The sequence below is a fragment of the Leishmania infantum genome, chromosome 23 (genome assembly GCF_000002875.2).
Source record: "Leishmania infantum JPCM5 genome chromosome 23".
NCBI lineage: Eukaryota > Euglenozoa > Kinetoplastea > Trypanosomatida > Trypanosomatidae > Leishmania > Leishmania infantum.
In genome coordinates this window covers 46,558-70,000 of record NC_009407.2, presented here as the reverse complement: position 1 = coordinate 70,000, position 23,443 = coordinate 46,558, and the positions used below count along the sequence as shown (strand labels likewise).

The following is a 23,443-nucleotide window of genomic DNA, read 5'->3' as shown; positions in this document are numbered from 1 at the left end:
CCTGCAGGATGCTGGGCAGCGCGATGACGCAGATGTTGCTGACAAGCAGAAACGGCACTTGCATCCACAGGTAGTAGGGCAACTTGAACGCCAGAAGGCGTGCAAGAGGCAAGCGCTTCGGGGTCGGAATCTCCACCACGCCGCCGCGGCTCGTCAGGTTCAACATCAGCGTCGTAGTCTCCTCCAGCGTCGACATGCCACTCTGCTCAGGCGTGAACAGGTGCTCACCGTGCGCAACGCCGTCGAAGAACGGCGACGCACCGCTGTCGTCGGACCTCGCAGCGGTGCGCAGAGCCGGCGGCACGCTCCACTCCACGCCAGCCATCATCCGCGTGTACCCGCCCTGCTGCGGCACCCCGACCCACCGCAGAACACCGCGACTCGAAGCGTCCAGCGTGCTCACGACCTCCGTCCCAACCATGCAGTTCCACGCGTTCCGCTCGTACATCGCCGCCTGCACAGCACGCGACAGCCGCAGCCCGCAGTCGTGCGCGCGCACATCCCGCGTTGGCGGGGGCAGCGCCTCGTGCTTCAACTTCTCGTTTGACGCAAGCACTACCGTCTCGTACACCCACCCGTAATAGTACCGCTTGAACCACGACGACGTCTCCTCTGGCACAGGCGTGTACGGGGCCTCCGGCCCCCATATCTCCGCCAGCCGCTCTTGCAACGTCAGATGCTCCCTGCGATAGTCATACAGCGGGTCTGATTGGTGGTGGGGTCGTCCCGGTGGTGCTGCGGACGGCAGCACCTCCGTCATCTCCACCGGCAGCTCCTCGTCGATCGTTTCGTGGAGCATTGCTGCGGCAGGTTGGTGGGGTTTCACAAACAGAGCAGAAGTAAAAGAGATGGAAAGGAGCCACGACGGAAAGCTTCGGCGGCTTCTTCGGACGTCCTATTGCAGTGACCGTGTCTGCCGGGGTGCGCGTCTGTGTGCGAGCGTCTGCACGTGTGTCTTTGCAGTGCGCCGGTACGCGTACAGGGAGACCCAACGAAAGAAAGTGAAGTCGACGGCGCAAGCGCTGATCTTTCACACGGTCGTCCCGCGAGACGTAAGAGGCGGTGTCGGGACGGCGAGTCGAGGCAGAAAAATGCGAAGAGGGGAGCGGAGCGAACGACCGCTGCAGCGGGAGACGCTGAAACAAACAAGTGCGCAAAGACGGAGGGTGAGCCCGATGGGGGGGGGAGAGGCGCTCAGACCCCTAACAGCCAACAGGAGATCTAGCGTAGTTGCCCTGGAGAGAAGAATGTGGGTTGGAGGAGTGGGGGGAGGTCGACGCACGCACCTCCGTATGTAATCACGCGTACTCGAAATCAGAACAATAAAAAAGAATCAGACGCAGAGAAAAGCGCTTCACAAACGTCTTCTCACCGAAAAGAACAGAGATGAGCGGGTGCGCCTCCTCGTGTTGCTTCGTTGCTCTTGATCCACAAGAAGGACAATGGTGACGGCAAGCACGAGCGCCGCACTGAAAACACAACGCGAGAGAAGGCAACGACAACTGCGCACAGACACACACAAACACAAGCCAACACGCGAATGCGACTCGGCAATAGACAAATATGTGCGCCTCTGTGTGCGTCTGTGTTCGGTGGCACACGGAGACCAACAAAGAAGAGAGAGAAGAGGATGAGCTGTACAACACGAGAGAGAGAGATGCTTTCAAAGGAAAAAGAAGACACACACACTGATACACTAAAACAGAAGGGAGAGGGAGGGGGAGAGATGGTGCTGGGGCCTCGAGTCGCAGCGGTGGTGGGCGTGACCGCCTTTGCGGTATTCGCGGAGGGGGAGGGCGGTAACACCACAGGTCGCAGTCGTCGGAATCGAGAAGGGCACGGCAGGAAGGCGTCACACATGCGCAGTTACCAAGATGAAGGATATATGGAAAAGGGGGGGGGGCGAAAGAGCTACGTCAACCACAAAGCCGAGAAACGCCTCACACCCACAAGACACATCCATACAGGACTCGTGAAGGCACGCACGCCGACACACACACACGACCGTTTCTTTTACTGCGAGGAATAGAAAGGGGTGAGCCAGAGAAAGGGAAAAGGGAAGGGGGAGAAGATGCTGACAACAGACAGGCACACAGACGTCGATACGTCCTCTGCTACACAAGAGGAGTGGCTACTATACACACACGAAACAAAAAAGGAAAAGTGCGCAAGCGAGCAAAGACCACAGGAGCGCGCATACAGCCGTACAAGCAAACACACACACACACACACACACACACGAACACTCGCCAGTGGGAACGAGGCGGCTCTGCGCAGCCTTCCTTTTTTATGTCGTTTATGTGTCCTCGAGTCTTGTAGTTCTGCAAACTATGCGGGCAAAGACGTGCGAGGCGTGTGTTGGCAGCTTGTCGTCTTAGTGGTGAAGCGATCGAGACGGAGAGGCGGGGAAGTGCGCAGAAGCGTCGCTTTATAGAGCGCGCGCGTGTATACGGCGACCAGCGATGTGCTTCGATCGGTTTTCCGTCGACTAGAAAGCATAGAAGTTTTTTTTTGCCTCTGTATGAGACTCGTGGTGCCGCAGTGGAGCACCGCCTGTGGGACCTCGAGAAAGGAGAAAGCGGATACAGGACGCTAAGATCGTCTTGCAGACAACTACACCGAGAGGCGGTGATGATACAGGCGACTTGCAAGGATGCGCGAATCCTCAATGGTAATGCGCGTTGCAAAGTTCGCCGCACATGCAGGAGCACCGCACGAGCAGCGGGCTGTGCTGTGTCGGGGCTTCAGCGAATTCGTATTTGTTTGCTCCCGCTCACCTGCAACACCGGCGCGTTCCTCACACTCCTCTGAGTGAAAAGGAGGGGGGTCGCGAGGGGAAGCAGGCGGTGAGGAGTGAGGGGAAAGCTAGGTAGAAACAGTGAAGAAGCACCGCTGATGAGAGCGCGGTCGAAACGTACACACACGCACGGAGTTCGTAGATGGCAGACGGCTGCTGTCGACGGCGTATGCGCGCGTGGATGTGTGTGTGTGTGTGTATCAAGGTGGGCACGTGGAGGTGGAATCAAGTAGAGACAAGAAAAATGGAAGCGGAGAAGACGATTTTCAGCTCGCTCTTCTCCATGTCATCATTTAATCTCCGTGGTTGCCTTCGGAGTTGATGCATCTCTGCGCCGGCATTTGACAGTCATTGAGACTCGACATCAGATGTACGGCTTTGTGGTACACCACGCGAGGACGGCTGAAGCACACCTCCGCATCCTCACAAGGTTACACGGACGTCGTTGTCCCCGTTCTTCAGCTACGTTTCTTCGCTTGTTTTCGATTTCGTTTGCACCATTACGCTTTCATTTTTGTGCATGCGTTTTTTTTTTGGGTATCGTAGGCAGACAGACACGCAGGCCACGCCTTCGACACCAGCGCAGGCGAGTGGGCGCGCTGCTTCGCGCAGACCAGGCGAGCCCCACGAATTGAACATCAACTTGTCTCTTTCTTCCTTCTTACCTTTCTCTTCCTGACTCGCTTGCGGAGTCTCACCAGCAGCACGGACACACACGCACACGCACCCGCACGCACCTGCTCACCAAAGCACAAACGTGCTCCTTATCCAACGCGCATGCTCGCACATCAACGCCAAGGAGGAGGAGAGGCCCACAGAAGTGGGAGGGGACAGTGGAAAGGTCTGTTTGCCGGTGCTGCAGGGAGAAGAACGAGAAACCAAGAAAACAAAACGAGTCGAAAAAAAATATATATATATATATAACCGAAATCAACGAGTCGAACCCGATAAATGACGTGACGGGCAGGGGGTACCGCGGCGAGTGGAGAGAAGGGGACAAGAGCGGCCTACACATCACCGCCCATCCGTACACATGCACTGACACATGCGCCCACAGCGGTAAGAACTGTCAGCAAGGCTGCACATTGATGAATCGGAGAGAGAGGGTTCGAATAGGCAAAGGCGTGCTTCGCGAGGTGAGCGAAGAGGCTCTCTGGATGAAGTGCGTTCCTTGTCGCTAACAGAAAGATAAAAGAAGCATATTCGGGCTTCAAGAGAAAAAAAGAGAGGTACAGGGCCAGGGAACAGATCGAGACGCCCTCCCCCACCGCCCCGCCACCTCTGCAGGGGGAGGGGAACGGTGCGACGCGCCCGCGAGAAGCGTTTGCCGAGCGGAAGCAGCGACTGCTACTCCCGCGTGCTCGTTAGCTTTCGCCGGCTGCTACGGCCTTCATCAAATGCATCTTCTACGAGGCAACCTTGGCGTCTTCCTTGAGCTCGAACTGAGCCTCGATCTCCACCATGGAGTTGAAGGGCAGCTGTGCGACGCCGAAAGCGCAGCGAGCATGGAGGCCGACTTTATCGCCGAACACGCTCACCAGGAGGTCGGAGCAGCCGTTGGCCACAAGCGGGTGGTCATGGAAGTTGCATGCAGAGTTCACGTAGCAGCGCACCATCACAACCCTCTTCACCTTGTCGAGATCGCCGCCGGCGGCGGCCTTTATCTGAGCGATCAGCTGTACGGCGCAGCTTTTCGCTGCGGCCTTGCCATCCTCAGCCGTCAGCGAGTCACCGAGCTGGCCCACCATTAGCTTGCCATCGGCATCCTTGGGAAGCTGGCCGGAGACGTAGACCATGTTTCCCACGATGCAGAACGGCGCGTAGGAAGCTGCAGGGGCAGCAGGAACAGGCAGGGTGATGCCCAGCTTCTGCAGGTTGGCTTCCACAACGCCGGGCATGGTTGATGGGGCAGTGTAGAGAAGACGGAGTGTTCGAGACGTTTGCGCACGAGCGTGTCGTGAGGCCTGAGTGGAGAAGCACAGAGGGGTTGGTGGTTGTCGCCCTAGGCAAGAGAGAAGTCTGTGGGCGATGCATAGAGGAAAAGGAGGGGGAGAGCAGGAGAGAAGACGACAGAGGAACGATGCTAATGTTGAACCGTCAGATATACACAGATGATTGGAGAGGGGGCAAAGACTCAACTGTGGCGAAGCCGGCCACCTCAGCGTGTTGCTACGGTCCAGAGCCCCGCGATGGGGAAAGCCGAGCGCCAGCAAACCTGCCTTTTGAGGTAGGCGAGCGCGGCGTAGACTCCGGCAGACAGGCCGTGGGTAGCGACGTGATCACGGTGGTGGTGGTGGTGGTGCGGGGGGGCTACTTCCCCCTGTATGCACTACCCCGCTGTCACACGTGGTCACGCGCGGCGCCATCACCCACGCGCGCGTTCTGCGCACGGACGCCTCTTTTTTGCGGTGACGTGAGATGTGGAGCGTGTAGCACTCGCGGTGCACCTCAACGGCACCGACGGCGTTCGTGAGCCTGTCAAAGCCGCACTGTGGATGCGCAACCACCGCTGCCAAGAGACCCCTGAGCATTTGTTGTGTTGCCCGGGCTTGAAAGAACAAAGTCGTCACGGAATTGCCGACGCCAGCGCTGCAACGGTCGCCTTCGCCGTCCCCCACTCCCAGTTTCTCTGCGAGCCGTTTGGGCTGCCCGAACCGTTCCTGCCCCCGCCCGAGGGGGCACCCGGCCCCTCTCTCCGCCGTCGGTGCAAACCGTCCAAAGTGCCTCACCCCCATCGTTTCGAGATTACGCGTTGCCTCGGCTTCGCGCTCCGACCAGCGAGATGGGGAGCGGCTGTCGGCGGAAAGAGCGCGTGAGCCATCGGAGAGAAGACTACGCGCACAGGACGCTGTGCTGCCAAAAGGAGGCGGGACCCTCGAATTGCGTTTCTGCGCGGACGCGCACGAGGAGAAGAGCTCGCTCATGGAGCACCGAAAGGTCGCAGATGGCGCCTCATTACCGTAGCGCTCGACGTGAACCCTCCTGGAGAAGAACAAAAACGCAAAAGCCTCAAAGGGAAAACAGCTCAAGCATGTGAGAAGGGTGACGGGCACGCCTACATGCATGCAAGTTTGTGTGCATGACCACCTGTGCTCATGCTTATCGAAGCCACCCCTCTCCTTCCTCCTCGCTTTCTCCGTCAGACAAAACCCTTGGGCATTGAAACTAAGAAGCAAGTCCATGCTGATGGCGAGGGCGTCAATCGCATCTCGCATGCGAGAGAGAAGGTGAAGGGGAAGGGGACGGAGGCGGCGGCTTGTTCAATGTGACGAGGCTGCCGGAAGCACAGTCCTGCCTCACACACACATACACAAACCCACACGCTTGGGCATGCGCGCTGTTACTTGGGACGCACTTCATCTATCTTGTTGCCGTTTGTGCGTCTTTAAAACGAAGGAGACGACATGTGATTTCCGCAACGCCCTGTCGCACACAGAGAGAAAGAGAGGCAGACCCAACGCCACATTGGCGCAGACGTGAATGCAAAGGGCACCGCCAACTGTGGGCCGCCCCGTCACTGTGCTGTCGCGGCGGATCGAAGCGGGCCCCACGGTGAGTAAACACGCGCACTCGCACTCGCACAGTGATGCAGCTCAGATGCCATGACGTAGCACATCTCCACTATTCCTCGGTGCCGTCCTCTTCCGTAGATGCTGATCCCTCCGAGTCCTCGCCGCTGCCTGCCTCAACGTCGACGAGGCGTGACGCCGCCGCCAAGTCTTCCTCACGACGCTTACGTTTGAGTCGCTGCCGTTCCTCGTAGCTTCCGTCCAACTTGCTCTGCGTGCGCTTACCTCGACGGATGATATCATCCACCTTGCTCATCGCCTCTGAATCGTCGCTGCTCTTCAGAAGCGCCTCACGCACTCGCCGCCGTATCTTTTTGCTGCCGTCCACATCGCCCAGGCTGCGTAAGTCGAGGATGAGCTTGAGGATAGCCAACTCCTGATCCGGAGCAATGCTGCGGGGTATCGGCTCTAGCGCGTCAGCGCTGTTCATCGTGAAACGCAATCGGTCAGTATGGGAGACTCCTGTTTTGCAACTGTGAATCAGCGCGCGGGAAACAAAAACGGATACAGGGAGGACGCAGCGTCCCGCCGAGACACTTCCGTAGCGCTTCTGATGTCGTTGTCGCCCTTTGTCCCTGTTGCACAGTCCACCGCGGGGCCTGCGGCGCTTGCCCCGGCCAGTCACTCCAACGAGGAGGAGGCGGGCAAGTCGGGGGCGGGGAGGGCGACGATCAAAGTCAAAGGACGCAACGCGCCAGTTCTCTCTCTATCTGCACACCAGTACAGACGCGAACGGGGAGCAGCGTGAATGGCGCGGGGCTGACGTACGTCGATGATCTTCCCTTTCGCCTTTTCGTACGTGTGTGTCGATGTCGGGCCGTGGCGCTCAACAAGTGTGCGGGGCTAAAGCGTGAGCACACACGCACAAGCGCAGTGGGAAAGCACACGCCAATGAAAAGAAGTGGGAGAGCATGGGGGAGGGTGGGGGAAGACGGCAGAAATCAGGTGATCAGAGGGCACGAGGGAGGCCAGGATGTCAGGTGCCGCCTCTCCGGGACTGGTGTTGTTGGTGGTGGAGAGCGAGGAACCACGAGGCAGGGGAGGAGCAGAGTTTCACCATCCCTAGACACCTCATTCCAGCACTGGTTGGCAGCACCAAGTGAAGTGGTAAGAAACGGATGCGCAAAGAGGGGCGAGAGAGAGGGGGCCCAGGTGCCCACTACTCAGTCATCCCTTCCGCACTTGTGAGGGCGAAGCAGCCCACCATCAGCAGCACATATGCACAGGTATGTAACGCGCAGAGACACGCAGAGCTTCTCTTCCGCTGCCCACCCCCCTCACCCCAAGCGTTGGCCGTGCTCGTCATACCTTCTGCCGTTAGTATGAAGCGCTGTGTTGCGCTGCACGTGTCTGCCTTCTTGCGCTGCCTTCTTAGCTCGTGCATCCCAATTTCTCACAGCCGCCCTTCACGGGCAAACAGTGGCGAGCGCGGCGTACTCGCTGCACTGCAAAACGCACAGCGGCAACAAACACACGCGCGGAACAAGGGGAGCATGAGAAAAGCAGAGGTAGCGTGGGTGCAACTGCGCGCGCGAGGGGAGGGAGGCTGCCGTCCAGCAGCACCGACGAAAAGGCACCGCAGGCTCTCTGCCTGACCCCACTCCCACCTTCTTCGGCCACCGCGTCCTACCGCGATACCTACGCGGCGGCCAATGCACAACAGTGCCGCATGAACGCGCGCCACAAAAAGTGGCTGCAAGCTGCCCCGTCGTCCTCGTCGCTGTCGCGCCCCGTCGATGTGTCCTCGAGGTCTTCGAGAAAGCCATAAAAGATGCGCGGCCGTCAAAACAGGAGCACAGCCCGCCGCCATACGCTCCGTGGCACGCGGCAGGCGGCTCGAAAAGGCTTCATCGTCGAAGGGGAAGTTGTGCAGTTCCTTACCGGCGATGCCGCAGGCCACCCACTGGAGATTCGACATCGTCCTTGGAGGCCTCCCCCGTGGGAAGAGAGAAGTGGCACAAAGCCATGTTCACCACGAGGAACCGAACCTGCCGTCTGTTGAATGCGCTGCTGCTCTGATTCACAGCCACCGAGGAGCCAGTCGGCGCTGTTGTGCCCTCTGTCACGTGGGGCTCCGTGGTACCCAATGGGCTCAGCGAGGCTAGCGCGCTGCGTCCACAGCTGGCAAGAGGAACGTAAGGAAGAGTTTGCGTAGCGTGATGAAATGCTGAAGCATATACTCCTGCGCGGCTCTCCCTCAGAAGAGGTACAGACGGGACACCCATCCGACGCGGCCGCCGCGTCAACAGCTTCTTCGTGATGATTCACGTCATGGCCATCTTGAAGGGGCGTGGTGATTGTGTTGGCCTGAAACAAAAGTGAAGAAATTCTGAGAGTGAGGCGAGCGAAGCACTCAGTGGAGGAGGGGGGTCATCGTGTTGGTGCCGAAGGCAAGAGGGGGCGGCCGAAGGACGACGAAGAGAAGTGCAAGAGAGAAGTTCGAAGGAGATGACCTGCCGCGCACTGCCGTCCGATGAAGTGACCGAACACGCGCGATATCTCCCTCTGCACGCTACGCCATAATGCCGCTGCTTTCTTTCAGCGTGTTCACCTCTCTGTCACAGCGCATCATCAGCTCAGCCACCCACTCTACTCCGCGGCATGTCACAAGCCCCACACCGCGTGGTTTGAAGCAGCAATAGACGCGTGTCACAGCAATGCGCCGACTCAGCCAACTGAGCACGGCCTTGTCCTAAAACTCCGCCCACCAGCACTCCGCCTCGCAGCCACTCCTTCCATCATGCTGTTTTCTACCCTTCGTGCATATATCCCTCGCGTTAGCACACAGGCACCCCACACTGGTAGGCAGAAAGGGCTAGCGGTGAGGTTTATTCGAGTAACGCTGACGCTCTGCCCGTCACGTGGATGGCACAAGCGTGTGCTCACTGTCGCGGTTCGCTCTCCGACGCACCGCCATCCAGAACCGAACCGCCGACATCGGCAGCGATGCATCGCCCTCACTCGCCCACGTCGTAGGCAATAGACCCTCTTACGACCAGAGGTGACTCGGCATTGGAAGAGATGGCGGAGCTCACAAGCCCCCCCCCTCCCACACAGAGTGGGCGCGCTGGGCCGTGCGGTACGACGCCTAGGTCTCGCTCTCCAAACGCCGCACGGTTACCGCCGTCCATTCCCTAGCTAATCCGTCTCTGCCCGCTTTCACTGGGTACACTCGAGCGTGAGATGTTCATCTTGAGGCTCTCAGAGACACCAACACCCGCGCACACCAGCACCCCTTTCATGCGCTGCTGCGCCTCTCTTCCGCGCACGACCTCGGCTTCCCCGTGCCCGTCCGAACACAAGAGAAGACGCCTGAGTGGAAGGACTCAAAAGGGACGCGGGCTTCATCTAGGCAAGCGCACGCCACCAAAGGTTCACAAGCTGGTAGTGGCCCGTGTGTGCCCCCCCGGGGGCGAGGCGAGGGTTGTGCTCCGCGTTCTGAATGGCGTGTAGGCAGCGCCTTTCGTGGACTGGGTCGCCATGCCGTCGCGCGGCTGCCAGTTCCGCATAAAACACCTCCAGAGCCTTGGCCGGATCGCTGTTCCAGAGATGAGCCCACCCAATAAAGAGGCGGCACTTGCGCACAACATCCTCATCGAACACCGCTTGTGCCACAGCGTGCAGCTGCAACGCGCACGCGAGGGACTTGTCGGCCCGGTGCAGCGAGGCCCAACCCCCACCGACGGTCTGCAGCTTCGCGATGAGGCCGTGGCCAGCGCACTGGCGCGCCATTTCCGAGTACGCGACCCGTGCCCAGTACATTGTGTAGTCAAAGAAGTAATCCGCGTAGGTAGGCAGCAGCAGGTACACGCGTACGTCGTCACCTGCCTCAGAGCCGATGTCGAACCACGGTGCCTCCAACGTCGCGATGGCGTCACCGGAGGAGTCGTGGCTGGGTGAAGAGGATAAGGGGGCGCTCTCTAGGACATGCACTCCCTGCACAAGATCAGAGGCGCAAGCCTCAACGAACATGGCGACCGTCATCGAATGCGCACTGCAGCGACGGTGTTTGTAGGCCAGGAGAATAAGCTGCAGCGCCGCACACGAGTCGCGGAGGCGGTACACACGGCGCATGGGAGACGCATGGCAAGCATGATCCTCAGCGCGCGAGAGTGCCTCCGCGTTCACTGCAGAAGCGACTACCTGCAGCGTGTTGCGTTCCATCGGCACGTCCTGCACGTCTATGTGTCGTGCACGGGGAGAGCAGAGGTTGAGAGGAGAGGCAAAGTCGATGCACATGAAAATTGACCCCGGCAGAGAAAGAAGAGAGAGCAGCGCTCCCCTGCTCCTTCCCTCCGCCATTCACCGCAGTCGCACCTCCCCCACCATCCCTTCGGCGATGGGCTGAGAGAGCGAGCGAGCGAAACAGTCCTTGCGACGTCTACACAAGTGAGCAACACGAAATCGGGGAAGGTGGTGGTGGGGGGGGGACGAAGACACAGCACAGGCAGTCATAAAAGTGGGGAGAGAAGGGAATGAAGACAGAAGCAACGTGGTGCACCCTAGCATGTCTTCTCATTCCCTGTTCGACGGCGTGTGGATGTGGGTCTACAAAGAGGGCGAAGAGGAAAGGAGCGTGCAGCCCACGTCAGCGCATGCGCCCCTCTCCCTCTGTCCCTCTGTCTCTTTTCTCTGCGTGCAAGCACGGCATCCTCACGCACGAAGGGCGGGTCTGGTGTAGAAGATGATGCAAGCAGGGAATGAGGGAAGCAGACAGGGCACTCAGACGCACGCAGACAAGCATTGAGCACACTCATCCATGAGCACAGCAAACACAGCCTCACACATGGCAACGCGTCTGCAAGCCAGCATAGCGCCCTGGCAGTGTATTGCAGCCTCGCCTTTCGCTTCCCGCGCGTGATATGCGCGGCTTTACACCGCTACGACTCCTCCTGCTCCTTGACCTCCACGGCCTCCACCGCAGGCACCGGCGCTGATGCCCCTATCACCCTCTCTTCTCCCAACGAGGCTACGACAGGAAGGAATGACCAGTGTCCGTTGCGCAGTGGTCGTGTCGACCACACTACCGCAACCAGGACGAGGGCGGCGCCAGCCATGCCGGCGTACATCTGCAGCTGAATAGCGCTCAGCGAGGACTTCAGGCTTCGCATCTGCCGCTGCACAGATGCGTTGCGCCGCCGCAGTGCGTTCATTGACCGCTGCATTGCGCGGCGCTGCTGCGCCGCACGTTGCAGCTCATCGCGCTGGTGTGCAATCATGACATCCTGCTCTTGCCGCACGGTAATGAGGCTACGGTTCTCTTCCAGTTTCAGCGCTAGGTCCTTGCTCGTCTTGTCAAGCATCTGCTGCTGCGCATCAAGGCGCAGCGCCGCCGCGTCCTCGGCCGCTTGCACGCCCGTCGTACGGCCGTACACGTATGCCACCCAAGCACTGAACATGCACGCACCAATACCTGCCATCGCATCCTGCTGCTGCATCACCTCGCGTTTTGATGTGTGATACATATCAGCGTCGACCGCGCCGGCCGCGTACGCCTCTCTGTACAAGGCATCTACCGCCTCAGGGGTGAGCGCCGTCTCCGCCTTCGAAGCCTTGCCGCCCATTGACGTGGGAGAAGATACCCTTCTGCTGGTGTTGCCGTGCGTGTGGTGGGTTTGCCTAACTATGCAATGCTGACGCAGCACCTCCACCTCGCTGCTCGCGGTGCGATATGCCCTTTGCCGGTCGGTGGTCCTCACAGTCGGAGAAAAGGCGGCCGCAGCAGCGAAGGAGACGGTGGAGGAGCGCAAGGAAGAGGGCGATGGGGAAGGGGACGAGTGAAAAAAAAGAGAGAGCAACAATGGATGGGTGGGTTGGGAGGGGGGGGCACGCACAGGGAGCAGCATTGGCAGGTGAAGCGACCTAGGGGGAGGAAGCGAAGGGAAGCAAGCAGTGACAGGTACCGGCGTAGCCGATCGGGCCGCGACAGTGCACCAGATGGGCCTGCAGCCCGTGCACTCGCCTAAACTCTGCACACCGACACACTCGGAAGCGTTACGCGTCCTAACCACCACGATGCCCGTAACTCGCCGTGCACAAGGCTGTAAAAAAATAAACCGGTGCTGATCCTCTATGCAAATGGTGTAGCCTTTCCTTTTTTCTCGTCTCGCTTGTGCACGGCGGTGCGCATTGCTCACCAGTGGCTGGTTGCAAGCGGCAACGGTATCGGTGAGGCGTGCGGCCACCCCTCGGCGTCGTGACGACCTCAGCGACGGACGCGAATGCCCCCATAGACACACAAACATGTAAGACGAAGAAGAACAGTCGAAAGAAATCCAGCGCCGCTACTGTACATCTGAGTAACAAGTCTCTGGAAAGCGAGGAGAAAGCAGCAGCAGACACGGTCCTCTGGGTGCCCCACTGCGGTCAGCTCCGCTCTTTACCCTGTAGTGCCGCCGGCGCAGAGGTCCTCGTGCAGCGAGTAGCCTCGAGCCAGCGATATGAAGACGGGACGCAGTTGGCGGTGAAGCACCCGCACACCGCAACCCCGCACAGCCAAGGTGCGATAGGGCAGGCCTTTCTCTTTTCCCGCCTTGATGCGGACGGAGTTTTGGCGCTTGCGGGCGACGAGCGCCTCAATGCCAAAGACGTCGAAGCGGGTAAACACACTTCGCACGCTCCGAGCGTTGTAACGCGCCGCGTCACCCCCGCGAGAGTCCAGCGCGCAAAAAGAGCCGTCGCAGACCACGTAGATTGCCTCTCCGCCATCTCCCGCCTCGATAATCGTGTCTGTCGGCTCCGATACGACAAACTCGCTGCAAGTGCATGCCCGCATGCACGTCCACGCCCCCACAGCGTGCATGATCGGAATCTGATGCAGCCATGGCCACGCGGCTGCCAGGCGAGTTGCCCAGTAGGCCAAAACGGTAGTAGACGAGCGAAGTGGTATGGCATACACAACCCCCCGTTCCTCTTCCTCCAGCCGCGAGCACGGCAGCAGCACGGAGGGGTACGAGTCGCCAAAGTAGTCGCCGCGTGACAACACGAAGCCCTCGAGGTCACTGTACACACGCAACGTTCCACTCTTGAGGATGAAGAGATGCTGCCCGTCCCCGCGGATGCCCTTGTCCCCGCACCGAAAGACCGCCTCTGCCGTGCTCATCACGCGCGCCGTGAGCACCATGTCGCCCATCTCCACGCCCGTCACCGCGCTCGCGAAGCTGGGGTCCTCGGAGAGGAGAGCTCGCAGCACCTGCTGTTCGCGAAGTGTTTTTCGATCCAGTCGAGGAAGTGCCTTAATGTAGAGCGGAATCTCGTAAGCCCTTGCCACCGCTTTGGTGGTGGGCATGTGCGGGCGTGGGCGTCGTTGGTGCTCCTCCAACGTCTGCTGGAAGGCACGGAGAAGGTACGGATCAACGTTGGTGGTGTCAAAGTCCACACGTACCACCGTAGGCAACTGTCTGATGGTCTCCAGCAGATGGGCGACGGCGATGCTACCCAGCGGCTGGCCACCCAAGTCGAGGGTGTGTAGGAAGCGCAGGCGTGGAAGGATAGTGCACAGGTGGGCAACTACGTCATTGCCGGAAACGCTGCCTTGCGACAAGCCGGCGAAGGTGTCGTTGTCGTACCAAGACGACACATTTGACAGATCCACCGTTTCGACGAGTGGGAGCTCCGCAATCAGGTCTAGTATGGGCAGGAGACCACGCGCACCAATGTAGAGCGGAGAGAGGGCGGCTGTGCCACACGGCTCGGCAAGCCGAAACGTGCGCTGGGTCGCAAGAGGAATGACAGCAGCCCGCTCACACGCGCGCGCCCCTCCCTCCTCTCTGTTCTCGATCTGTTCTAGGTCTGCTATGGCCACGCATCGCTCCTTAGCTTCGCCGGCGAGCCTCTCTGCATGTGATGTAGTGTCCTCTGCCAGCAGCGTCAGTGCTGCTCGATGTGGTCTGAGAACTTCGTGGTAACCACATCGCGCCACATAGTAGCCGTGCAGCTGGTTCTGACTTGGCAGCGGCATCGCCCGCCTCCCCCAAACACCACCTGCTTAGAACGAAAATGGCGAGAGAGCCGCCGTGGGTAAGCGTGGATGTGCTTAAGAAGGAATGGGTAAGACACCAGGATGCAAAGAGCGACGGCGATGCTGCAGCTGTGATGATTGACCGCACGTAATGGGCGTGGGTATGAGCGCTAGCTTCCCTTGGAGTCTTCTTGTGCGATGAGGGGAAGGAAGGCACGCTTCGAATCGACGAGCGACACAAAGGCGTATGGATGAAGAAAACATGGTGGAGCATGTGCAGCACAGGAGGCCACGCACATGCAGAGGGTGTGTGTGTGCGCGCGCAAAGGCGTTGCATGAGCGGCGGTGCATATCCAGGGGTAGGGCCCCTAGTTCCCCCTCCCTCTCCCCCGAGCGTGCCTACAGGGTGCGAGGGCAGTCGCTTACACCTTGGAGGAGGACTGCGCAGAGAGTGGACAGCGTGAGGAAAAAGGGGCGAACAGGAGGCACAAAAACGCGGCGGAAGAGATCCTTGATTCGGCGTGTCGCACCTTTTGTACGGCGTGACACTTGACACAGAGTCGTGGTGAGTCGACAAAGTCATTCACATGTCCCCTGCCCTCCTCATCTCCCACTCATCCTTTCCTTTCTCTCGAGTGGAGCGGCCGAAGCAATCAAGTTTTTCGTCCTGGTCGCCATAGTCTACATCGCCCCTTGTGCAGTGGTATCCGCGCGTCAGGCACGGTAGGCCACCACCTGTCCGTCTTGCTCCACAACGCCAACGTCAATGTGGTCAAGCTCGCACAGGTCGCAAAAAGTTGCAGTGAGGGCGGAAGCCACCGCCGGTGTCACATCATTGCCCCAGAGGGTTAGACGACGCACAGTGGCGCAGCTCTTAAGGCTTTCAACGAGTACCACAAGGCCACCCTCACCGATCGTGCAGCTCTCAAGACCGAGAGACTCCAGTTGAGGGTGGTGCGCCACGCCTTTCGCTAGAGCCTCTGCGCCGGCGTCGCGCAGGCGGTTGCAACTGACATCGAGATTGCGAAAGTCGTGCCGGCGGTCCAGAAGGCGCGCCAGCAGCTGGCCGGCGTCCTGCGACAGCTTGTTGCCCTTGATGCAGAGGGTCGTGACTGCCGATCCGCAGAGCGCCAGAACCAAGGTCTGCAGGCAGTCATCAACGAGGCCAAAGTACGCCATTTGCAGCTCCTCCAGTGTGGAGTTGCGCTGAAGAGCAATGGAGAGATGATTCACGACGCTCTCCAGCTCGTCAACTCCGTGCAGCAACGGTCGCCCGATGTTCAGCGAGGAGAGTCCCTTGTTCACCTCCAAGGAGCGGCAGATGTGCACGAGCGCCTTCATGCCGAGGTCGGTGTTGAAGAGATCCAGCACCGCAAGGTTCATGTTCTGCCGCAGCGCCTCGCCGAGCGCCGCACCGCAGCGACCACCAAGTGGGTTGCCGGCGAGCGTCACATGGCAGAGCGAGTCGTTCCGCTGCAGCCCTTGTGCTATCGCAACACCCGCCTCCGCCCCCAGCGAGTTGTACTGCACGTCTAGTGTGATGATGCTATCAAGCTGATGCCCGAGCGCCTTGCCGAGCAGCACCCCACCCTCGCTGGTGATGCTGTTGCAAGGGAGATACAGCGCAGACATGCCAGGGCATACACGGAGCGCCGCCAGTATCGCCTGCACATCGGTGTCAGTCACGCGGTTCTTGAAGTTTTCAAAGGTGTTGCCGCGCACAATCAGCTCCCCAGTTGAGCCGCTGCTGCTGACGTCCTCCCGCACATCGGCGGACACTTCCGCGCAGGCTGCACGGTACGCCTCTGCCCACATGATAGCTCCCGAGGAGGCCCTCCGATTCCCTCAACTACACAGAAAGCGAGAGCCGTGAGCTGAATACGCGTCACGCGGCCAGCTCACGCACGCGCACTCGTGCGTGCGTGCGTGTCTTGATGCGCGCCGACGCTACTCTTTACCTTCGTGTCGTCTTGCTTCCTCTTCCGGTCGTGGGCGCCAAAGGCGATGCGGTGGCGACGACACGATAAACGCACGGAACCGTGCTGGTGTACCTGGATGTGTGCGGGTGCGCGACGAGTTGAGAATGACGGAAGCGTATGCGTGTATGTGTGTTTGTGCGTCGGTTCTGGAGAACGAAGCAGAAGAGCAGATATGTTGAACAGTGGCAAGCGGAGCAGAGGAGTGCCGTAGGGCGGCGCACACATAAAGAGTCACAAACCCCTCTTACCATGTTCTGCTTCTCACCTTTTGCCACCGTCGCGCTGAGGGACGTCGGGGCGACGCACATGAAGCCCCGACGCGTCGAGACGCTGAAGTGGCAACTCGCCAGAGAAGCAGAACGGCAAGCTTCCCAGAGGGCAAAGGGAGTCTCTTGTGTGTTTTCGCTGCGCCGCTTACGGGGTTTTGGGGCTGTTGCCTGAAGGTCTGGAAAACCACAGCGGCGATTTCGCAATGAACAAAATAAGCGAATAGGGACAACGGCGAGGCCCCCGGCCAGCGCTTGTGTTTTTGTGCCTCTGGCATCCACCATGGGCTACGGAATAAGAAGAAGTCACCGTTCTCTTTCTCGTCCTCTCCACCGCTTCGCCCCTACACCTCGTTCCGGCACGCCTGCCACAGCGAGAGCAAAAGACGTGCGGGTACGCCATCGCGGCGGGGCCCGAAGGAAAGCCGCGGAGGAGGGGAGGAGGCGGAGAGAGAAGCGAGGTGAGATTGGCGAGCGCGGCCGTTGAACTTTTGGGAAGGGATGGAAGCAGATGAAAGCGCCCACACGCACGCGCACACGCGATGACGCTTCTGCGCGTGCGTGTGGGACTCGAAAGGCAAAACCGGTACATCGATGCCAACTCCCGCTCGCCTTTTAATTTCTTCTCCATCAACCACGCACGCGCAGGTGCGCATGAAGCATGGTATCGAAACGAAGAAAAACCTGCCGGGGAAATAAACAGGTGACGAAGGAAGAAGACACTCTACAGGCATTCCCGCCAGAGCCGTGAAAACGATAGGCGGCATCAGGAAAAGCATAGATAAAGAGAATGAAGGCGCTACGCAGGCCACCCGACACTCAACGCACAGGCCAAGAAGGACTCGGAGCGCATCGGCCCACGCCAGCAGAGGAAGCGAGAAAAGCAGGAAGAAGAAGGAGACGCAGAAAGCGAACGGCATCGAGCGGCGACAGCATACATGAAGCAATCGTAACAATGCACGGAAGGCAGCCACCACTACGCAGATGAGACGATGAGATGGACGTGTCGTGCACCGCCGCCGTGAACGTGCCGGCGCAAACTTGTGGAAAGCTGGTGTTACTAATAGCACAAAAGACAGCGGAGGTGGCGGAGAAAGCGCTCTGGGCTAGGAGGGCAGCGGGGCAACAGAACAAGGCAGGGGACCATGCACGCATCGGTACACACAAATGGGCAGCAATGCATGATGAAGGAACGAAAAGAGAGAGATGAGGTGCGCAGGGTGCACCCACGCAACAGACGGCAGCAGTTCGTCTCCTCTTCCCCCTTCCCCTGCCTTCTTAGATTTCTTGCTGGTGCACACCCCCTACACGCACAAACACACAGAGGTCACTAAATTCGGTGTTGACATTATTTTCTTGTTTCGTTCGCTCTTGCATTCGCCGAGGCGCTGATCGAGTGCGTTCGCACAGGCGTGCACACGTGTCCCTCACGGCATGCACGTAGTCCATGAAGTGTGCGAGAGACGACATGCGCCACCCACTTCACGGGATAAAATCAAATAAGTGAAGTAGAGACGGTCGGTCAACTGTCTCCGAGTAGAGCAGTTGACGTGAGCGCCCGTGAGGAGCTACATGGATGCACGAGGGGGGGAGAGGAGCTGCATCAAAAAGCAGGCGTTTGTCTCCCCCGCCTCCATACTCTCGGCCTCTCCTCTTCTCTCCTGCAGCAGCCCTCTCACTGAATCAGCGGACTAGCGAACACAACGAACCTCGAAGTGGAACCGATCCGGCGCTCTCGTCTCGCTCCTCTGCTCTCGCTCTTGCAGTCCCCTCCCCTCGCGAGCGGCCCTCACGTGTTCTTGTGGTGGAGCCGCTCCAGCCTAAGCGCTGGAGGGGGATAAGGAGAGAAGCAGCCCACCACACCTCATTCTGTGCGCTCATGTATGCGGCGCAGGAGGTGGTGGACACCATGATGGATTCACATAGCCATATCAGCTGTGAAACCCCCCACACGCACTCCACGGAAGCACCATAGGGCAGTGTCATCGGCGTCACTGTGCCGTCGTCCTGCAAAAGGGATCAGCACAGACCGGAAAACGGAAAGTAAAACGCGTCGCATCCCTTCTCCCGTCCCATCCCAAATCCTCCACGGCGACGGCTCTTCGCCTTTCCGCTGCTACAGCCCCGAGAAGAAGCTGCGGCCAACGAAAAGCGCAGACACATGCACAGAGATAGGCTGCCCTACAGCACGGGTGGACTGCGAGGGAGTGGAGAAGGGGGAAGGGGGCAGGCAGGCCGCGTATAACGTGTAGGTAAAACAACACAGGCGAGCAAACAGGCGGCAGAGCCGAGGAAGATAAGCGGACATACAACGAAAATAATAAATGATAATAGTAATGTAATAACCAAAATAGTCAAAATTAAGCGCAAAAGGAGAGGCGCAGGCATATATATATATATACACGTGTGAAGAGGCGTGGGCGCGCATCGCTTCCCTTCAGGCTTGAGTGCATGTGCATCGCCATGCGTTCGCCCGAGTTGATATGCGAGGGGTGTGCCCCTTCGTGTATGTGCGTGTCAATTTGTGCGTGGGGGGGGGCTGCTCCATTCCTTACGCCAGCCTCGTGTATATGTGCGACGGAGAAGGGAGAGAAGACCTGCCACCTCTTTGAGAGAGTGTATGATGAGTGCCACACAAAGGAGGCAATCATCACAGCAGGACAGAAACGCGAACGCTGACCCGGAAAACAAGAAATCAGCTTGTGGGGTGCGAGAGGTGGACAGCGTTCCAAGTCAGCGTCACAACGGACGCGGTGCAATCGTCACCGTGTGTACCCCCCCAACACTTCACTCAGAGACGCCTCCTCCTCATCAATGTCAACACACACACACAAAAAGGTTGCACAACTACATCCGCCAGCATCCCTCCTCCCGCTGCCTGGTCACACCGACAGCGTTGAACAGCAGTCCGAGGACAACTCTGTGATCATCTCGACGACCTTCTTGTTGAAGCCCGCCACATCATCCATGAAGATTTGATGGCCGGCGTTGGCCAGCGTATCGATGCGGACGCGAACGCCTCTCTCACGCAGCAGCGCTGCCAGCTCGGGTCCCTCTGGCGTATTCAGCCAAGACTTGCCACCAAACAATAGGCCCACGCCGATGCGCTTGTCGAGAGTACCTGGCAGCGCATCTAGCAGTGACTCCTTCGCGCATACGTCGTAGTGGCAACAGGCCTTAAAGAGTTTTTCTCCAACAAGGGAATGCTGCGCGTTGCAGTGGTAGAGGTAGTCGTACATGGGGCTAGGGTCACCAAGGAAGGTGCACCACCTCTCCTCGAAATCGGGGCGAACGCGGCGCAGCAGCCACGGTCCCACCGGCCCTACCCCGCGCAGCAGCGCCAGAAGACCAATGCTGTAGAAGAGCGCCAGCAGCACACGTGCCTGCAGCGGGTACTTCTTCATCCGGTTTGCGTTAGCGCGCACCAAGCCCCACGGCTCTGCGAGCAGGAGAAGTTTGATGGATTCGGCTCCGTTGCGCATGGCGTAATGCGCGGCGACAAAGCAGCCGAAGGAGTGAGCGAGAACAATGACTGGCTGCCCCAGGTCGAGCCGCGCGAACCAGCGGTGAATGTAGTCGCGGAAGTAGTCCATCGCCTCTGGCAGCGACGTCGCGGTAGAGGCACGACGCTCGCTGCGAGCAAACCCAGGAAGATCGAAGGCGTACACGCGATAGTGCTCCGACAGGAAGCGCCAGTTTTGCGCCCAACCCGCCACCCCACCGGCGAAACCGTGAATGAGAACGACGACATCCTTTTCCACCTCTGCTGCGGCATTCCGCGCAGGAAGTGGCGCGAGAGGTGTGGTGGTCTGATGCTCAGCAGCTCCGTCGCGAATAGTTTTCGATTTGGCGATGCCGCTGGGGTCGGCCACACTCACAGCATTGTCGTCCAACTCGCGAATGTCGTCGGTAGAGATGGTGTTGAGGCCGGCTATCTTGGCCTGATAGTACGGCAGCCCATTCAGCACCAACTTCTCCGTTTTCTGCAGCTGTGTCTTATCCGTGGCGACCCACGAGTAGAAGTGTTTGCGCCGCGGCGGTTGACGCCGGAAGGTATCCTCAGGGGCATGCTGTTTGCTGCGACGATTCTCGCAGCGCTGGCGAGCGACGTACATTGCTGCAAGATGACGTTTACCCGTTCAATCACGGCTGCGTCTGTCTCGGAGGGCGAGGGGGGGGGGAAAAGAACGGCGGCGTAAACGCGCCAAAACGATCGCGGCGATGCAAACACACACGCACACGCACGAAAAGACGACCGATACAAACGCCAAAGTGCCGCTCAGGGAGGCCGATCAGAGAGAGAAAGACACGTGTGCTCGCTGAAGATGAGGACAGCGAAAAAACATAACGGAGAGAACGCACGCCGGCAGAGATGATGCGCGAGGGTGTGGGGAGGAGGTACGTGCGTATGCGCGTGTGCGTGTGTGTTTATGGAGGAGAGGGGGACGAGAGATGCCAGAGGGGATGGTGTCTGTGGTCGTCCTTTGTGTTTAGTGCGAAGTGGAGGAAAATAGAGAAGTGATCGCAGAGTGTGGGGCTGTTGCTTGTTGTCGCTTAGGGTTCTCTTTTCGGAGAGAGGAGAGATTTTTGGTGCTTCTTTGGTTTTGTTTGCACGTGTGTTTGTATACGTCGGGAAAGGCGGTGGAAGACGACACATCAGTGGAGAGAGGTGTGAGAGAGGGAGACAAGAGCACCAAGACTAGTGGCAGAGAGACAGGAGAAGCGCTGAGATACTGCTTCCAACGCTTCGTTGTTGACGCGCGCGTACACACACATGCACGTGGCCTCCAGCAGGGGCCCCCTCCCTATTGTTCCCTTGTGAAGGCTCCCTGCGACTGGCGCCACATCACTGACCGTTCATTTATTTATAGCTCGATGGATCATCACGCAAGCACACGCGCACGACGCCGTGCTCCGCCGTTCTACTCACGCCACGTCCCTGTATAAACGTGAGGCGCCGGCTCTACTAAGCAGCGCAACGCCTACCTATCCGTCCCTCCCCAAGGCGACGCCACTCTTCCCATGAGTGCAATTCGTTTCGTGTGTGCTCGCGTGTGGCCTCGACCATCACGCTGTCTTTTCCACACCAGCAAGAGAATAGAGAGGAACAGAACAGCCAAGAAAGGAGGCCACCAATGTCACTTGCACTACGCACGCTCCTCACCGCGCCACGGCTGCACACCAGCATACAAGACCGCAGGGTCCCCCCGACACACACGCACACAAGCATGCCAACATTCGCTATTCCAGCAGCGGTGTCATCGCTCTACCACCTCGCTCTCTTCCGCCATTTCTTCTGCGCCGGATGCACAAACAACACGCGCGTCACGTGTGGCTATGAAAGGCGCATCTGTAGCGCGCAGCGAGCGGCACCTCCTGCGCTCGAATCGGTCCGTCAAGTGTGAAACGCGGCTCATGGTCTCATGGCAGACTGGGAAAGAGCTGGGAGAGAGAGAAACGGAGCCGCGCGTGATGATAGCGGGGAACGCCTCACGAGAGAGACAGGATGAGAGGAATAGAGCGATCCATGCACCATCCCAAGAAGGTACACGTGCCTTGTTTCATGGCATCCGCATCTCCTGCATCAGTGTGCGTGCGCGTGTGTGTGTGTGTGTGTCTGAGTGCGGGTGCGTGTGTTTGCGCGTGCTGGAAAGGGAGGATATGTCTCCTCCTCTCATGATTCCTTCCCTTTTTCCGTTCGGAAAGGAGGAGGGGGGTAGCTCCGCTCAACATTTCGGTAGCAAACGGAACACGCACGCCAAACACCAGGCGCATACGTCCCTCCTTTCGGGCACGACTGCAGGCACGCCCCATCAAGACGGATAAGCAGCCGACCACGCGCGCCGCACGGAGAGACACTGAAACGCCGCGCAGACCACAGAACAACAACAAAATACGAGAAACACATCAACACGCAGAAAGACGATGTCTTCCCGAGTTCGCTCCCTCGCTGCCATCGCCTCACACACACACACACACGCCCCCTGTCCATCCATCAGCACACACACACACACCGGCAAGAATCGGAGACGGACAGACAAAGGGAGAAACACCTCGAGAAAATGAAAGGGATACGCACGGGGTAAGGGGCCTTACGGAGAAGAGGGGCGCCACAAAAGAAAAGCAAACGACTAAAGAATTCCACGATCTTAGCTAATGGTGCACGAGCCCATGGCAGAGGTTGCCTTGTTGCTCATGAGCAGTGCAGTGATGAGACCGAACAGGCCCAGCGCCTCTGCAAAAATGAGCATCAGAATCATTGGGACAAAGATCTTCTCCGTCTTGGCATACGCGTAGCAGCAAATGTCGCCTACAATGCCAATCGCGTATCCGGCCGCGAGGGAGGCAAATCCGGCCGCCAGCCCAGCCCCAAGGTGCATGTACCCGGAGAAGAGCGGGTATCCGCTCAGCTTCATGTTGTTGCAGATAATCACGGAGACGATGAGACCGTAGATACCAAGAATACCGGCCATCACGACCGGCACGATACCACGCATCACGCGTGAGGGCTGCACAATTCCTAGCTGTGCCACCGCAACACCGGCCTTGGCCGTGCCGAAGGCGGCACCAACGTTCGCCAAAGCAAGGGATAAGGCAGCCCCCATCATACCGAAGAGGAACGCCTCGGGGTCGCACACCTTGGTGGAGGACATGAGAGGCCAAAGAGCGTGCACAGAGGGAGGCGTGAAGTATATACAGACGACAACGATTCTTCAAGGCGGACAGGTGGGACAACAAGAGCAAGAGAGTGAGTGAAGAGAGAGAAACACGCATACACGCCATGGGCAGAGCGCCGCGGATGGGTGGCCGCTGCGGACGCAGGTGTGGGGTAGAAGGGCGGTGAAGACGATCCGGGTGGGAGGGAGGAAGGA

The 23,443-nt window shown here is 59.0% G+C and overlaps 9 protein-coding genes across 9 annotated transcripts in view; all 9 read right to left on the bottom strand.

Moving 5' to 3' along the window:
* putative ABCC1 (ATP-binding cassette protein subfamily C, member 1) overlaps positions 1 to 799 on the bottom strand; it is a gene marked incomplete at both ends in the record, with an annotated part of 4,713 nt that extends 3,914 nt beyond the window's left edge. Inside the window, one exon of the mRNA XM_001465663.1 lies at positions 1 to 799. This exon is cut by the window's left edge and continues 3,914 nt beyond it. Within this exon, the coding sequence (XP_001465700.1) occupies positions 1 to 799 (799 nt within the window).
* Positions 800 to 4,203: 3,404 nt separating this feature from the next.
* LINJ_23_0220 (putative endoribonuclease L-PSP (pb5)) lies at positions 4,204 to 4,695 on the bottom strand (the record flags this gene model as incomplete). The annotated part of the gene is made up of 1 exon (XM_001465662.1): positions 4,204 to 4,695. One exon carries the CDS (start codon positions 4,693 to 4,695, stop codon positions 4,204 to 4,206), a length of 492 nt encoding a protein of 163 aa, XP_001465699.1.
* A 1,723-nt stretch (positions 4,696 to 6,418) lies between these two features.
* On the bottom strand, positions 6,419 to 6,796 carry LINJ_23_0210 (conserved hypothetical protein; the record flags this gene model as incomplete). The annotated part of the gene is made up of 1 exon (XM_001465661.1): positions 6,419 to 6,796. One exon carries the CDS (start codon positions 6,794 to 6,796, stop codon positions 6,419 to 6,421), a length of 378 nt encoding a protein of 125 aa, XP_001465698.1.
* Positions 6,797 to 9,714: 2,918 nt separating this feature from the next.
* On the bottom strand, positions 9,715 to 10,605 carry LINJ_23_0200 (conserved hypothetical protein; the record flags this gene model as incomplete). The annotated part of the gene is made up of 1 exon (XM_001465660.1): positions 9,715 to 10,605. One exon carries the CDS (start codon positions 10,603 to 10,605, stop codon positions 9,715 to 9,717), a length of 891 nt encoding a protein of 296 aa, XP_001465697.1.
* A 641-nt stretch (positions 10,606 to 11,246) lies between these two features.
* LINJ_23_0190 (conserved hypothetical protein) lies at positions 11,247 to 11,930 on the bottom strand (the record flags this gene model as incomplete). Its single annotated transcript, XM_001465659.1, has 1 exon — positions 11,247 to 11,930. The coding sequence occupies one exon, from the start codon at positions 11,928 to 11,930 to the stop codon at positions 11,247 to 11,249; it is 684 nt and encodes a 227-aa protein (XP_001465696.1).
* Positions 11,931 to 12,745: 815 nt separating this feature from the next.
* On the bottom strand, positions 12,746 to 14,326 carry LINJ_23_0180 (conserved hypothetical protein; the record flags this gene model as incomplete). The annotated part of the gene is made up of 1 exon (XM_001465658.1): positions 12,746 to 14,326. The coding sequence occupies one exon, from the start codon at positions 14,324 to 14,326 to the stop codon at positions 12,746 to 12,748; it is 1,581 nt and encodes a 526-aa protein (XP_001465695.1).
* A 714-nt stretch (positions 14,327 to 15,040) lies between these two features.
* On the bottom strand, positions 15,041 to 16,141 carry LINJ_23_0170 (conserved hypothetical protein; the record flags this gene model as incomplete). Its single annotated transcript, XM_001465657.1, has 1 exon — positions 15,041 to 16,141. One exon carries the CDS (start codon positions 16,139 to 16,141, stop codon positions 15,041 to 15,043), a length of 1,101 nt encoding a protein of 366 aa, XP_001465694.1.
* A 3,312-nt stretch (positions 16,142 to 19,453) lies between these two features.
* LINJ_23_0160 (conserved hypothetical protein) lies at positions 19,454 to 20,686 on the bottom strand (the record flags this gene model as incomplete). The annotated part of the gene is made up of 1 exon (XM_001465656.1): positions 19,454 to 20,686. One exon carries the CDS (start codon positions 20,684 to 20,686, stop codon positions 19,454 to 19,456), a length of 1,233 nt encoding a protein of 410 aa, XP_001465693.1.
* A 2,034-nt stretch (positions 20,687 to 22,720) lies between these two features.
* Positions 22,721 to 23,224, bottom strand: LINJ_23_0150 (putative vacuolar type h+ ATPase subunit; the record flags this gene model as incomplete). The annotated part of the gene is made up of 1 exon (XM_001465655.1): positions 22,721 to 23,224. The coding sequence occupies one exon, from the start codon at positions 23,222 to 23,224 to the stop codon at positions 22,721 to 22,723; it is 504 nt and encodes a 167-aa protein (XP_001465692.1).
* Between the last annotated feature and the right edge of the window lie 219 nt (positions 23,225 to 23,443).